The sequence below is a fragment of the Lacerta agilis genome, chromosome 8 (genome assembly GCF_009819535.1).
Source record: "Lacerta agilis isolate rLacAgi1 chromosome 8, rLacAgi1.pri, whole genome shotgun sequence".
NCBI classification, from domain to species: domain Eukaryota; kingdom Metazoa; phylum Chordata; class Lepidosauria; order Squamata; family Lacertidae; genus Lacerta; species Lacerta agilis.
Window position 1 is genome coordinate 75,623,519 of NC_046319.1, and position 16,374 is coordinate 75,639,892.

Genomic DNA, 16,374 nt, shown 5'->3' on the forward strand with positions numbered 1-16,374 from the left:
AAAAACCACTTATTTATCACAAAGTGCTCAAACTTGTTGAGCTTTTTTGGGGGGAGCTGCCGACCAAAGTTTTGGAGTTTTGGGGGGGTGCACAAAAGTTGCTTTGCTTTTGGGGGGGCGCCCCAAAGCTGCTGGGCTTTTGGGGGGGAAGGGAGTCGATGTTGCAGGGTGCAACGTTACCGTGAGCTGCATCGAGCGGATTGGAAAGATCTGGGGGGGGGGGGGGGGAGAAGATTGCCACCGATTGTGCTTTGTGTGTGTTTGTGTTTTCTGACCGAGGGGTGGAGGAGAGCCCGTCTTGCTGAATCAGACCGAGGAAAAAGTGTGAGCTTTGTGGCGGGCAAGGAGGAAGCAGGAGTGATGAGAGAGCAAAGGCGAAAACTAGAGGAAGGCGCTGTTGCTGCGGGGCTCTGCCGGGAGGACCGTTGCCTTCGCCACTCACACTCCTGCGCTCGGGAAGGGCTCGAGGAGCCTCAAGTGTCCGCCCCTCCCTGGCGTCTTCTTAGGCAGCCGGGACTATGGAGACTTTGAATGGCACCAGCCTCGGCGAGCCTCTGAAGTCGCCGCAGAGCCTGCACCACTCCTTCGCCGAGAAGAAGGGGCTCCACCGAGCTCCTTCCCCAGCCAAACCTTTCCTCAAAGACCTCCACGCCCGGGCAGCTTCTGCCAAGCCCCCGCCGGTGCACCCCAAATTCCCCAGCCTCTCCAGCAAGCCGCAGTCCCCGCAGGCGGGAGCCCACCCGCAGGGGCGTCGCTATGGGGGGCGGTACGCTGCCGGCCCTTTGCTGGTGGCGCTCGAAGAAGGCGAGGCAGGCTGAGGGGCGACGCCTGGCCCCGGGGGCAGAGCGGGCGCTAGCTGCGGCTGCTCGCGTTCCCGATCGCTGGAGCCGGTGCTGGATTCCGCATCGCTGCTGGCGGCCTGAGCCAGCCTCTGCTCGTCGGAGAGCGGCTCGGACGGGCAGTCGGACAGGTCGGAGCTGCTGTCCATGTGGCTGATCCTGGCGCCGGATCCGCTGCCCAGCCCAGCGGCCGGTGCCAGGGAACCCGGCGGGGCCAGGGAACCCGGCGGGGCCAAGGAGGCGCATCGCTTGCCCTTCCTGCCTTTGCTTGGCTCGCCACCGGGCTGCCTCCCGCCGGCCTTGGCGCCTGCTTGATCCGGGGCCCGGGCTGCCTTCTTGCTCGAGAGGGTGGATTTAGCACTGCTCGCCTTGCCAGGCGCGCCGGCAGCGAGGCAAGCCGCCGCTGCCTTCGCACCCTGGGCGCAGCTCCGCCGGGAGAGGCGGCTCTGCGTGGCCAGCAGCCCCAGCGAGTGCAAGCAGGCAACAGTGGACGCAAGCCTGGGGAAAAAACAACAACAGCAGCACAGATGGGCCGATGGTGCGCGTGCTAGCAGTGAGGGCTCTGCGTGCCAAATCTGGCACGCGTGCCATAGGTTCGCCACCACTGATATATAAAGTAATTTTTCAATTTTTGCCGCGGCACACCAGGCAACATCTCGCGGCACACTAGTGTGCCGCGGAACAGTGGTTGAAAAACACTGATCTAGGGTAAGTCTGGAGGTGCTTCTGGGTTGGTTTGCGCCTGCTAGATGGGAGATTTGGTAGGACCGCAGATACACCTCACCACGCATCCCCTTTGGGCGAGTGAATGCAGCTGGCCATTTAAGCGAGGCGTTGCTTACTGCGGAACAAGCTCCCTCGGAGGGCGAAAGGGTTGGTCATCCAATTCGGCAGAGTGGCGTGCCCACCCTCAGGCACAGTTTGTGGTGCCATTCAGAAAGGCGTGAATAATCGGTTATTAAGGGCGTCCTATATTTTACCACTGGGAGTGGACACACCACTTGGGCAGGAGGACTGTCACCAAAATGTAATGGAGAAGGTGCCTCTGGGTGAGGCAGTTGTTCACGCCACGCTGGCAAACAGCAAAGGCAATTTTACCATGCTCAGGGGTAGGCAATCTAAGGCCCAGGGGCCAGATGTGGCCCAATCGCCTTCTAAACCCGGCCTGCGGACGGTCCGGGAATCAGCGTGTTTTTACATGAGTAGAATGTGTCCTTTTATTTGAAATGCATCTCTGGGTTATTTGTGGGGCCTGCCTGGTGTTTTCATATGAGTAGTATGTGTGCTTTTTATTAAAAATGCACCTCTGGGTTATTTGTGGGGCATAGGAATTTGTTCATTCCCCCCCTCCCCCAAAAAAATATAGTCCGGCCCACAGCTGAAAAAGGTTACTGACCCCTGCTTCCTCACATTTCCAGCCAGGTGTCCAGAGGTGGTAGAATTCTGCCCACAAGACCAGAAACATGGAGTAGTAAATTCCCCTTACTCTTTTCGGCAAGACAGCACAGGGTGACCAGATTACCACTGCACTGGAGTTACCTGGGCGTAAATGGTCATCTATTTGCACCCAGCTGTGACCTTGGCTTGCAGGTTAGGCTGCTGCTGCTGCTGCTGCTGCTGCTACTGGCAAAATGGCCTTTTCTTTCCAGGTGTCCTCCACACCTCAGCCAACTGCACCTCCCATTAACTTGTGAGCAAGGTCATAGAACTGCAGTCGGAAGGGACCACTATGGTCATCTAGTCCAACCCCCAGCAATCTTTCGCCCAAAGTGGGGCTCGAACTCACAACCGTGGGATTAAGAGGAGGGAGAAAGGTTGTTTACTGCTGCTCCAGAGAAGCGGACACGGAGCAATGGATTCAAACTACAAGAAAGAAGATTCCACCTAAACATTAGGAAGAACTTCCTGACAGTGAGAGCTGTTCGGCAGTGGAATTTGCTGCCTAGGAGTGTGGTGGAGTCTCCTTCTTTGGAGGTCTTTAAGCGGAGGCTTGACAGCCATCTGTCAGGAATGCTTTGATGGTGTTTCCTGCTTGGCAGGGGGTTGGACTGGATGGCCCTTGTGGTCTCTTCCAACTCTGTGATTCTATTCTATTCTATGCCCTACCAACTGAGCTAAATGAAATGAAATTTCCTCAGCCAGCAACTTGTGTGTGTGTGTGGGGGGGACTTCACCTGCTGTATTTCTGCCTGTCCCACAGCTGTTTAAAAGCACAGGTCAGCCTGAATAACGGCTAAGACTGAGCCACTCACCCGGTGCTTGTAGAGTCAGGTATGCATATATAATGATATTTGTTATTTATGTATTCTGAATATTTCCGTGCCACTTTTCAACCACGCTAGCAGTAGAGGGCAGCACAGGAGGGTGCAGAAGCAGGAAATTCTCTCTTAATCGATAAGCTCTTGTCACTGGTAATTAAAATCCTGGCATCCCATAATGGCCCTGAAAACTGGGACACCTCCTCCGCAGCCTTAGTCATGCTCCATTCTTCCCGGCTAGAAAGGAAAGACAGCGGCTGAGGAGTGTGGCTGCCGCACCTGATTTTCTGAGTGTTTTTCTGTCAGTCTACTCTATAGCATTTCCAGCTGGTGCGGTTAATTACGCCTTTGCATCCTCTTGCACCACCCAGCTCTGATGAGGCCTGCCCACTCTGAGCACTTAAAACCTCCTTTGCCTTTCCCCTTCTCCTTGCCCTTTCCCGCTATGCTCCTAACATGAGCATAAGAGCCGTACTTCATTAGACTGACGTCCCCATAAGTCCCTGTATCCTGCTTCCAACAGTGGTCAGCTGGATTTCTTTCTCTCTCTTTTCTCTAGTTTATTTTTTATTGGTTTTCAAATTATTATAGAACCACAGAGACGAACAGTTAAAAAAACACCTCGTAATATATCCAACTAACAACAGGGCACATATAACCTAAGTGTATTAAGTAGTAACACCTAATTTAAGATCATGACATACTTGAAAACCTGAAACTAAAACAATATGTAATAAAGTCCCACAATGTTGAGTAGAAATGAACAGAATCTACCTGTCCCTTAGAGACCTGTATCCTATGTGCTATTTTATCAGCAATAACTAAATTCTAGAGATTTTTTTTATACCGTAATGATATAATCAGATTTTTCCATTGTTGTGCCAGAGATCCTGGCAGCTGCGGGCATCCATGTCAGAAGTTCATTTTGGTGAAATGTCCACATAGTATCTGTCCACATATTTATTAGGGGTAACTGAGGAGAAATTGAACATGTGTTTTAATCATCTTTGATGTCTCCTGATAGATTTCATTACCGAATAAGGCAAGCTTTGGGCATTCCCAACAGAGATGGAAAAAAGTCCCTTTATCCCCACAGCCTCTCCAACTATTTGGTGATGTATTGCAAGTAATATAAGATAGTTGAATGGGTATACAATGTGTAAGATTTAAGGAAGATGCTCTCACATGTGCAGATACAGCGGTACCTCGGTTTAAGAACAGTCCTGTTTACGAACTATTCGGTTTACGAACTCCGCAAAACCGGAAGTAGCGTCCCGGTTTGAGAACTTTACCTCAGTCTAAGAACGGAAGCCGAATGGTGGAAGGGCACCGACGGCGAGAGGTCTCATTAGGGAAAGTGCGCTTTGGTTTAAGAACAGTTTCGGTTTAAGAACGGACTTCTGGAACGGATTAAGTTCGTAAACCGAGGTACCACTGTACTTAATTGTGTGGTTTGTTATTTAAGTGGGTTTAAAAAAAAAAGCTAAACTTTTGTTTGTTTGTTTTAAAATCCTCAAGGTAGCATACAAAAAATTAAAAATCTACTATATTTTTTGGGAAAGTTGTTTCTCTGTTTGCTTTTGGACACCTCTTAAGATATTGTAACCAATTTTTGCACGATGGTTCCTGAGATTAAGGACCAGGTTTTCATCTGTGTTCAGATACAATTGGATGCCATTTTGATTCAAGATGGAGGACTGAACCTTTGAAAGCTGCCCTGATTTTAGCCACTGGTTTCAAAACTGCACTGATACGTTGGGTTTCTTAGAATTCCCAAGCCATACCTATTACAACGTTGCTAGTACACAATACACAATAAAATGATACGGTATAGACTAAAATGAGAATAAAGCAGCAACACAGAATAAAACCAGCAAATCGCAAGAGGGCGTAAAAGCCATGACAGTTAATGTCAAAGATCAGGAAAATTGTATTGGGGGGGGGGGCTGGTGCCTATATGACAATAGTATTGACAGAAGGGAAAATGTTCCTCAGGAGGGAATTCCAAAGACAGGGAGCTACCACAGAAAAGGTCCTGACTCTCCTGTAATCACCTGCCCAATCTCTGGTGAGGAGGGAACTTGGGCAAGGGCCTCCGTTGCTCAAAAGCCTACAAGGCAATAGGCATCCCCATTGCTTGCTTTCAACATCTGGTGTTCACAGGTTGACTGCCTCTCCGCGTGGAGGTTCCACATGGAGTGATCATTGCCAATACAGCTGTTCGGTGGAACCTCCAGGGTGAGATGCAGTGTACCTGTCTGAGCTGGGGACAGTTGTCACCCACCCTGTACTGTTTCAGAGCTCTTGGGTGGGGGGCACTTCACCAATTGGGCTGGACACTAGGTTATGTGGATCTTTGTCTGACCCAGCAAGGACTTCTTATAGCCTCCGATGTTCCTCAAAAGGATATAAAGCATTTCATTATCTGATCTTAGTGCCTCATGGGGCCTTGCCAGGCAATTCATGAACACATGACGGTCTCACCATTGCGTTACTCACCGCGCGATTGCTCCACAGCGTTTTTTTACTACACAGTAGAGAGTGCCAAGTCCTTTGAATACCTAGTACAGCAAACTGATTTGGGGCGCCAACAGATTAAATACAAGCTTCAGAACACTCTTAAGCCTCGTAGTCGCTGCCAGTCAGCGAAGTCAGCACTGAGATAGATGTCTGGCCTCGTATCAGGCAGTTTCCCGTGTGCCTAGCTGGCCAGGTCATTGCGATCTCTTCCTTCACCTCTCGGAGGAGCAAACTAACCTCCAGGACTGAGCTGTGGGTGGCCAGCCGGACGCCGCAGCAGGGAAATGACAGCCCAACTGACTTGTTTAATTCCATGTAGAAGAAAATGAAAAGCAGCCTCCAGCCTTTGTGGAAATACATAAGGTAAATGGTGTAGTCAGGATTCTCCTCAAGTGCCAATAATAAAATTAAGTAACTTTAACAAGGCCACCTGTGTTTATGTTCTGGAAGTTCCCTGCTCACTTAGGCACACTCAAAACCAAATTTACGGATAACAGGCCTTAAACGGTTGCCTGAGATAGTGGGTTGCTTCCCTCTCAGCTACCTGAGCTGGAAGAGGCGTAATATTCTGTTTTAGGCAACCGGTTGCAGGGTCCTTTATTCCCCAGCGATGGGGGTGGTGTGGAAAAAGTGTGTCACATCAGCTACAGTTACACAGCCTTTGAAAGGATGCTCACAGTAAGCGGTGGATGAATGACAATTGTGATTTCTCTCCGTTTCTCATTTTTTAAACCTCCAGTTCCACACATTTGCTCATCAGGGTGCATTAAAAATTATTTTTTAAAAGCCCTAATGAGAACTCATCAACGTTTTAGTGGCAATTTCCACTAACATACATGTTTTTCGATGCAATGTTTACTAGATATACACTTAAATAAAAGCAACTTCCTCATATATACCGGTAATACATTTCTGCACATTACTTTAACGTATATATGAGCCAAAACCGAGGGGCAGCTTCTCCGGCTCCAGCCCCACTCTTACACAGCTCCCATTCGTTTCAGCAGGAGCTTCTCTATGGATTGCGACGCGCAAGTCGGTGTTAAAAATGCAACAGCAGAGATCATTCTGCGTGTAATTTAAGAGTTAATTCTGTGGTACCATCAACTAGCCAGGAGGGGGGCAGGAGGAGCTGTTGCTTAGCAACCAGTCAAAGTGGCATCATCTTTGTTGCAGTAGCACATGCTCGGATTGGCTGTGTAGTTCTGAGGGAGATTTAGCTCCGCATGCTTTGTTGAATGTCTCACTGCTTTGTACAAGGTCTAATGTAACAAAAACAAAAACCTCCGTCCTTTTACACCGGTTTTTTTGTTTGTTTGTTTGTTTTCCAGTTCCCTCAGTAAAGTGTTATCAGGACTTCTTTTCTCTCTGGACCCCGCCTGCGTTATCTAAGTGACTTTGCTAACCGCCCGCGCTGTCTTTCTCCCACTCTGCCAGCGCTGCTCTTAATGACACCCAGTATTACTTGCCTTAGCCAGAGGCAGCCCTCCTATATCTTAAGACCCCGGGATCCTTCTCCAGACGTTTGGAAAGGCCTCTCTGCCTTGTGAGATCTCAGAGCCTTTGCTCGTTGTTGCATACTATCTGTTCCTTCTCTTCATCAAAAAATAGAGCACAAAAAAACCAAACAGATATCTGCAAAGCTCCGCAGGACTCCAAGGCCTGGGAACGAAGCCCATCCTAGGAAGAAGCATCCCGTTTGGGGAAAAGAGAATTCCAGAAGTTTCCAGACTTGTCCATAACTTAGGCCAGGTTTTGGCTAACTTTGCCACATGCAATTCACGCCTTACACTATCACATGTTTGCCCAAAGTCCAGGTACATCATGTCTTCTCACCCAATTTTGTTTTGTTTTGTTTTGTTTTAGGGTGGTGGGGTGCGGCAAAGCAATAGGAGAGAATCGTGACAAGCCTTTCTTCCCATGTTTGTTTTTAAACCATGTTCTCAAAATGTCATTACGGGAGGGTATGGGTGGTACTTGATTTCTAAAAGGAGAAATTCCGGGCCTTAATTCTAAGTACGTTTTGGGAGTGGGGCCAGTGGCAGTTGTTGAAGGGTGAGAGAAAGGCTCTCTGTACATGCACATGGGGACCTTTGTTTATTATAGACCATGAACTGAAACATATCTCGTTAAATGGGACTAAAATGGAATGGATGTGGCCTAAAGGAGGAGGCGGGGCTTCTAAGTCTGGTAGCACCTAGGAGATTGATGGCTGCTTATATGGCTGGGTCAGATTCTGTCAGGCTCTTCTTCTTAAGTTTATATGTATAAGTTCCAGTTGTTCCAATATTGTTAAGTTCCAATGTCTTGGTTCAAACCCAACTATCACAGATTCCATCGTGGCTCTGCTCCTCACCCAACTCAACTCCCTTCTGTCCCCGAGTCCTTCTCAAAGGGCCGGTATTTTTGAAATCAAAAGCCGAGTTGAGAGTAGCTATTTTGAAGAAAGGACGACGGCCCACGGCAGTCTCCCTCAAAAAGGACATCGCAGCAAGCCCCTTTGCCATGGCCACCGACCCTCCTTCCCAAAAGCTCTCTCTCCCCCCCCCCCAAGACTTCATATTTTCTATAGAAAGGCTCTCGATATTCACCAGCCGTTGTTGGCTGCTAGTTCTAATCCTGGGCCAGATTTCCTTTAGTCTCGCTCAGCCTTTTGAGTTGGCGACTCCAAGGCCAGGCAGGTTCTTGTCCTTGGAGGACTGGATTTGGGCCCCGGGGGTGTCCAGTTGCCGATTCTCTCCTTTAACGGGTTTGGATTTTTGCAAGCGAAGCGTAATATAACCTGAGAAACTCCCAAGGGGCTCCCCCCGCCCCCCGTAGAAAGGAGATGAAAGCAGGCAGCAAATGACATCCAACAAATACTTCGGCTCTCCTAAATGCACCAGCTGCTTCCACCTGAAGCCATTTTTTCAACGTATTGTTTAAAAAGAAAAAGGCTCTCTCTAGTTGATATGAGAGCAGGGTTGTGTCACCTTCCTTGACTCAGCCCTCCTCCGTCACATTCCCACCTCTTCAAAATCCCGTCACCAACCACTTAATGCGCTGCGGAGCCATTATCTTTCTCAGGTGACTGAGATATTTGTCTTGCTAATTTGTTTTGTTGGTATGTGAAGGCAGAATACAGGATTCGTTCCAACTTTTTGCCACGCCTGCTGGATATTTTGTTCCGCTCTGTTTTTAACCTTGGGTAGACTGAGGAAACGCGTGCCGTCGTTTCTGTTTCGTTGGCTGTACCTGCCCGGACAGGTACATCGCCAGATTGCTTCCTTTGGGCTTTTTGACAACAATTCCACCACCACCCCAAAAAAAAACCCAAAATCTGGTGGGTAGAGGGAGAGAATTACAGCCGCAGCGGGACACTGACACAACTGCCTGAAATACAGTTTTGGAAAAGAAGTTTAGCTGCCTAAGGCAACTGCTGTGACCAGTCTCTTTCTCTCTTGCAGGGTCCCAACTATCTGGGGACTCTGGTGAGTTTGCCTCCTGCAGCTCCACCACCTCCACTTCCACCTCCAGCTCCAGCTCCTGCTCCAGCTCCACCGATGAACTCCTGCAACGACGAGATCACGAGGTTGCATTGCTGCGAAGAGCACCATGACGGAGGCAGCCCATGCTCTGGCGAGGGCTCGCATTGCTCAAACGCGGAATGCCACAGCCGGAAAGGTAGGCCCTTTCCTGACTCACGACACCTGGGTTTGGGTGTATGGGAGAGGGGGTCAGGTCATTCCATTTATTTATTGTTGCAGTCGTACCCTGCCTGTCCTCCAAGGTACATTTTGAGTTCAGGTGCCCGTGGTTCTCCCTTGCCCAGGTTTATTATCACAACGACCCTGCGAGGTAGGTTCGGCCGAGAGGTGACTGGCGCAAGGCCACTCGGTGATCTTCGTGGCGGAGAGGGGGTTTCAAACTAGGTATCCCAGGTTTAAACCCCGTTGGCTCCCCATTAAAACGTGTGTTAAAAGAAACAACATACTCTAAAAATTGGAATGGTAGGAATTGTTTTCGAATTTCATCTTCCAATTGTTAAATCTGAGCATCAACAGGACCTCTGTTCTTCATATTTTGGAACAAAACGTGTATCTCTTTACCACTTTCTTTGGATCCCCAACAATAGTTTTCTTAAACAGAAACTGGAAAAAGTTGTATTTACAGTAGGCTTCCCACTCACCACCTGAATTTCAAAAATAAAAATAAAAATCAATTCTCACAAGGTTAACTGCCAATTATAACTTTTGTTTTGTTGCAGCAAACAATTCCTGTAAGTAGGAAGTTAATTAGTGCTTACTTACGAAACATATTTGAATAGTTATTTCATTAATTAGCATAATACATCAAGCCTTCAGTTGCTCAACAACTTCTCCTTCTTTTTCAAATACTCTGCAACAAGGATTAGGGCTGCCATTCAGAAGTTATGAACTAAATTGCTAGATTTTGCTTCCTGATGTGGCGCTTCAGGTTATGTCAGAAACAAACTCGGGGATAAGTTACTGAATCCAACTGCCATCGTTTTAACAGCTCAACAATTCTCTTTGCAGATTTCCTATCTTAATTACTTTTGCTATCTTAATTACTTTACACCTTCAACAATTCCCCATCACATAAGGAAAAAAGTCACTGCATCTAGCATGGATACAATACCATTGGGAGTAATATCTTTTAAGGAATATTAACAAAGCAGCCCCATTTTTATAAGTTTAATGCCATGCTTGCACTTAAAACTCTTCTTCTTAGATCTATTTCTTTTTATATTTCTTTTCACAAGATCCTCAGTAAGAGTTTTTTTCCCCCAAAAAAGAAGCCCTTCATCATTTGAATTCATAGTTGTATTTTACTGTACTCATTTGTGATCCACTTCCTGGTCAGTTAGACCCTTCTTTGAAGCCTAAAGCTCAAATCCCTAATGTGAAAGAAAGGTTGATGTTCCTGCACTTGAATTTTGCATTATTTCTGCTTCAGATATTTTAAAAAACAAAACAAAAAACCAGCAGAAATTGAAGCCCAGTTCTGACACCATTACGGGTTATGCTACTTCAGACCACAGATAGGGGCACATATAAATAAATGAATCTTTTCCTGCAGTTTAGAATGGTGCAGTCCACACTCCATTCACAAACTTGACTTTCGCCAGTTCTTATGCACTAAAGTTCCTATTTCTTTGAGGAACAACAGGCTCCATCTGGGGGAAAAACGCAGGAGGAAATTGGCGATTGTGGAGCATTGCATTTTATTTTCACAGCAGCCCTGTGAGGTATGTTAGGCGAGAATCATGACTGGATGAGGGGAAGGATTTGAACTCAGATTTCTCCTGTCAAAGTCCAGCACTCTTGTTAACTTCGGGTCCGTCTTAATACATGCCTTGGCCTGAAATAACATGGGACAGCCACTTTGTTGAAGCTAAGCAATTTTGGGTCTGGATGGAAAGCCTTCTTTGCTATCTTATTATTTTCATCATGAAAGTGAGATAGAATATATTGGTGTTTTCTACCTGTTTGGAGCGGTAGCTCTTTTTTGGGGGGGGTCGCTGTTACTTTTTGCATGCCTGTTTGCAGAGCGTTCAGGAAATTCTAGAATGTAGGTTACACCTGAATAGTAGCAATGTGATTTATGTGTTTTAAACCATTACAGTGGGTGGCGTGTGCGGAAGGAAGGCCTGGATGTTACAGGAACACCCAGGGGAGGAAATGCTGTTGTGCATCTTGGCATTCTGTGGACAAGAGACGCATTTCACTCCTGCCAGGGCATCCCCTGTTGGCTGAGGCTGTACTACCCACTTCCAACCCTCAAGTATGCGAAAATAGGCTTGGATGCATGTGGACTATTGCTCTAGGGCGGTTCATAAAAAACTTTTTTTTTTTTAGAATGCCTGCTCCAACGGTTTTATCCTACTACACTAGGGATCATATAGCTAAATCTGAAATTTCATGCATATCAGTTAATATCTTGACCCTCCTCCATGAAAATAGCTGTTTACTTGGCCGTTTTCCTATGTCGTGAAGGCTATGTCGTGACACCTGGCTTGAGAGCAGTACATGTGAAAAGGATCTAGGAGTCTTGGTAGACCATAAACTTGACATGAGTCAACAGTGTGATGCATCAGCTAAAAAAGCCAATGCAATTCTGGGCTGCATCAATAGGAGTATAGCAGCTAGATCAAGGGAAGTAATAGTACCACTGTATTCCGCTCTGGTCAGACCTCACCTGGAATACTGTGTCCAGTTCTGGGCACCACAGTTCAAGAAGGATACTGACAAGCTGGAACGTATCCAGAGGAGGGCAACCAAAATGGTCAAAGGCCTGGAAACGATGCCTTATGAGGAACGGCTTAGGGAGCTGGGTATGTTTAGCCTGGAGAAGAGAAGGTTGAGGGGTGATATGATAGCCATGTTCAAATATATAAAAGGATGTCATATGGAGGAGGGAGAAAGGTTGTTTTCTGCTGCTCCAGAGAAGCGGACACAGGGCAATGGATTCAAACTACAAGAAAGAAGATTCCACCTAAACACTAGGAAGAACTTCCTGACAGTGAGAGCTGTTGGACAGTGGAATTTGCTGCCAAGGAGTGTGGTGGAATCTCCTTCTTTGGAGGTCTTTAAGCGGAGGCTTGACAGCAATCTGTCAGGAATGCTTTGGTGGTGTTTCCTGCTTGGCAGGGGGTTGGAATGCATGGCCCTTGTGGTCTCTTCCAACTCTATGATTCTATGAATCTATGAAAATTTCAATTCAGTGGAGCAGGGTCAAGATATTAACTGATATGCATGAAATTTCAGATATAGCTATATAATCCCTAGTGTAGTAAGATAAGACCTCTGGAGCAGGCATTTTTTTTTTTTTAAAAAAAAGTTTTTTAAAAAATGAAATGCCCTACTATTGCTCTGTGGTACAGCAGGTACTTTAACTACAGAAAGTCCCAGGTTTGACCCCCACCCCCCCCCCCAGTTAGAACTGGAAAAGATTCCTGCCTAAAACCTCAGGGAGTGGGCTGCCGATCAGCACAGATAATTCTAAGCCAAATGCAACGGAGTTGCTGACAAACGTACTGCTCTGATTCCCTTTGGACCACATCCGTGAGGCCGAGGGGGGGGTATATTCATTTGGGCAGCCCTGGACCTCCATGCACACTGCCCAGGCTTGCGCCCCAAGCAGGGCACTTCTGTGCTGCTAATGCATTTCACCCCCGGAGGTGCACTCCATTTACTCTCAAGACAGACCGGTGCCAACCAGATGCCAACCCTGTGCTCTTCTCATGGAGAATACCTGTGCAGCGTCAGAAGCCTAGGTGGCTGGGTGGACATGGGAGTGTTGCTGGACAGGATTTCCCAGAGGCAGAACGTCAGACGCCCTGCGAGGCTCCTCTTCTCCCTGAACGTCCTCATGATTAACAGGACCAAGTGGGAGATGCAAAATGAGCAAGGCACTACACCCTCTTGTGGCATAGGAATATCTAGAAATGATGTCAAGCAGCCGGAAATACCAGAGCCAATTCTGTTGTAAGGCGGAATCGCGGGAGATTTAGGAGTCTTATAGTCACGTTTCTTTCATTGGAACGTATCTGTGCCATCCACGAGTCAAAATAATCTTAGGGCTATGCAGTGCTTTTTTTTCCCTTAAAAAAATGTTTAGGGGTACTCTCATTCTGACTCAAGAAAAAAAATCACCGTTTTATAGTTCAAATCGGGGAAAAGAAATACAGTAAATGGACAAAAGTACAAAGAACATGCATTTACCTCATGATGGTGAAAAATGGTAATTTTCCTACTCATATTGAAATACTGCCCCTCAATGAGGCCAAACTTTCATCAGTAAAACACCACACATCCACATTCCACACTGTTTCACACATTAAACACTCGCTTCTGTCTGAGACTCAGGAAACACCGTGACAGGAAATGAGGCCGCCATTGGGGGTAGCAACGGAACTGACGGTTCACCGTACTAGAGAAGAAACTAACATTAAAATAATAATAATAATAATTAGTGTCTTCTCCTGTTAGATTCACAAAATGTTTAGGGGTACGGTATGTGTACCCCTGCGTCCCCCCAGAAAAAAGCACTGGGGCTATGCGCCCCAAATGACAAAAATTGTAATGATGAGAAGCACTGCAAAAATAAAACAAAAGAAGCTATACTCTATTTTTGTAGATTTATATTTAGTATATTTTAGTATATCTTAAGTTTTTAAATATAGAAATATTAAGTTTTAATATTCACTTTTAGCAGAAGTGGATTTGCTGCAGTACTTTAATTGCACAAACCTAAATTTCTGATATGCACTTGAGTCCCCTCTGCAAAGTGCTGGCCACCTGGTCCTGAATTTTGAACCAGGAATTGTCTAACCACACGTATCCCTTGCTCACAAACCTCACGGCTGAACTCCACCCATCGGTACACCACCTAATTATGTTGGAGAAGAAATCTCCAAGAGTCTCTAACAATTAAGGGACTTTAAAGCTCGCCTCAGCTTCCTGTTCAGTCACTGAATAGGCAAATAAAAAGACTTATAAAATGTGCTTACAGTTGCCATTAATGCCACTGAATAATTATCTAAGTTTTTCCAAGACGGTGATGAGGATTCTTTTTTAAGAGTCCTGTAAAAATGGTTCCTCCATGCTGATTTGTCGGCTCAGGAAACTGGTGTGGATGGAGTAGGGAATATCCAGCATTCCCAAGACAACTTCATTTACCCTTCTCTTTCACCTTTGTATTTTAATAAAACATTCCAGTGAAGAGGCCACGTAACCTAACTACTGTGCTTGCTCTCACGTAGCCATTACGGTCCTACCTCCTTTAGTCAGAGGGCCTGGGGCTGGCTAAATGGGAAACACAAAAGCTGTTATGCACGTAGCCTTAATCATAAGAATGCAACTGGCATTTTACTGATTGAGAGTCAAATAAGAAACTGAAAGTAAAAAGTGCAAAGTAGGTTACAATTTAAAGGAAGAGTGTTGGGGAGCAGTGTTCATGCAGTGTCAATTTTTTCTGCAACCATGGCATTAGTAATAAGTAATAAGCTTTGCAAGAGATGAGTTGCCAGATGAAACCTTGCAGGAGCTCAGTGTTTGAAATTAGCCAGGCGCCAGGGGCATTCTGCACCTGGCTTTCGACCACTTGCAACCAAATGAAGATGCCTGGGCGCCAAAATGGCGCCTGACATCTCCACCATCTGAAGGATCATTGGATCTGGCCTGTTTCCACACACTAATGCCCCAATTTGCAGAATTCTATCAATTATATTTCATCTGCACAATCAGAATGAATTTCTCAAACCAAAATGCTTTTTCTGTGCAGCCTGAGCAGGAACAGTCACTTTTAAGCAAAGGGAGTCGGAAAAGGCCAATATATATGTGGACTGTCCCTGGATCAAGTGACTTTTATTCTTTAAGTTCTCAGAGTTCTTAACCAAGCTCAAGGTTGCCATCTGAAATAGTCAGACAATCATAGTCAATACATCATTTGAAAAATAAGACTTTAGAACTGCCTTGCCCTAAAATAGTGACTAGACATTCTGTTCTGGTGACTGTAACCTTGGGTTAAGGAGCCATTTGGCACCTAGCTTATATATCTGAGATTCTAACACTGCAGGAGCTCCACTCTGTATTTGTCCGCCACCTGCTGCCCCGGAGCAAAAAACTGCTTTGGAAGGGGGCAGTTTTCATCCCCCACTTTTCTAGAACTGCAGACTTTCCTGTTCCCACAGCTACCATTGAAACAGGCTGCCCAATTATGGGCACTTCCAAGTGGTCGCTATTTTCAGCAGGGATTCAGTTGTTGTTGTTGTTTAGTCGTGTCCGACTCTTCGTGACCCCACAGACCAGAGCACACCAGGCACTCTTGTCTTCCACTGCCTCCCGCAGTTTGGTCAGACTCATGTTGGTAGCTTTGAGAACACTGTCCAACCATCTTGTCCTCTGTCGTCCCCTTCTCCTTGTTCCCTCCATCTTTCCCAGCATCAGGGTCTTTTCCAGGGAGTCTTCTCTTCTCATGAGGTGGCCAAAGTACTGGAGCCTCAGCTTCAGGATCTGTCCTTCCAGTGAGCGCTCAGGGCTGATTTCCTTAAGAATGGATAGGTTTGATCTTCTTGCAGTCCATGGGACTCTCAAAAGTCTCCTCCAGCACCATAATTCAAAAGCATCAATTCTCAGCCTTCTTTATGGTCCAGCTCTCACTTCCATACATTACTACTGGGAAAACCATAGCTTTAACTATACAGATCTTTGTTGGAAAGTTGATGTATCTGCTTTTTAAGATGCTGTCTAGGTTTGTCATTGCTTTTCAGTTACATACTGGCAAACTTGCGTAGCACAGTTAAAGTTGATTTGCTGCTCTTGTGCAACAAACCTGCCTCCCTCTTTACTGCGCCCAAAATCTAACTTTTTTGCGCTAAAGAGAGAGCCAGTAAAATGCACTGGGGAGTGTAGGGTAACAACTGCTTCACATAGCATCACCTACTGGTCTTCAACTGGTCTGATCCAAGGTGGGTTGCAACAGGAGCATTAACCACCATTCAAAATATATGGTAAAAAGATTAAGAAATGGGTCCCCAAAGCACATCTGCCTTAAAAGTGGGTCTGAAAGGTTTGACGATAACTGATCTAACCTCTCCGAAAAGAGACCAGAAAGATTGCTCAATAAACAGCCAACATTGTCTGACCTCCCTGCAAACTTTGTGCAAACCCATCAGAATGAACACCGACAGCCAGGTCACCTGAAAGCCACCCAAGTTATCTCCTACTGTCATATCTATGCTGGTCCAGATTACA

At 46.5% G+C, this 16,374-nt stretch overlaps 1 protein-coding gene across 3 annotated transcripts in view; it reads left to right on the forward strand.

Annotated features, from left to right (window-relative positions):
* Positions 1-16,374, forward strand: part of NKPD1 (NTPase KAP family P-loop domain containing 1) — a 42,311-nt gene that overhangs the window by 22,243 nt on the left and 3,694 nt on the right. For 2 of the 3 annotated variants that reach the window (XM_033158382.1, XM_033158379.1), the window contains exon 2: positions 9,064-9,280. In XM_033158382.1, coding sequence (XP_033014273.1) covers positions 9,064-9,280 — 217 coding nt within the window. Of the gene's footprint in view, positions 1-7,230; positions 7,435-9,063; positions 9,281-16,374 lie in introns of those variants that run through there. The other variant, XM_033158380.1, reaches the window with a different exon arrangement.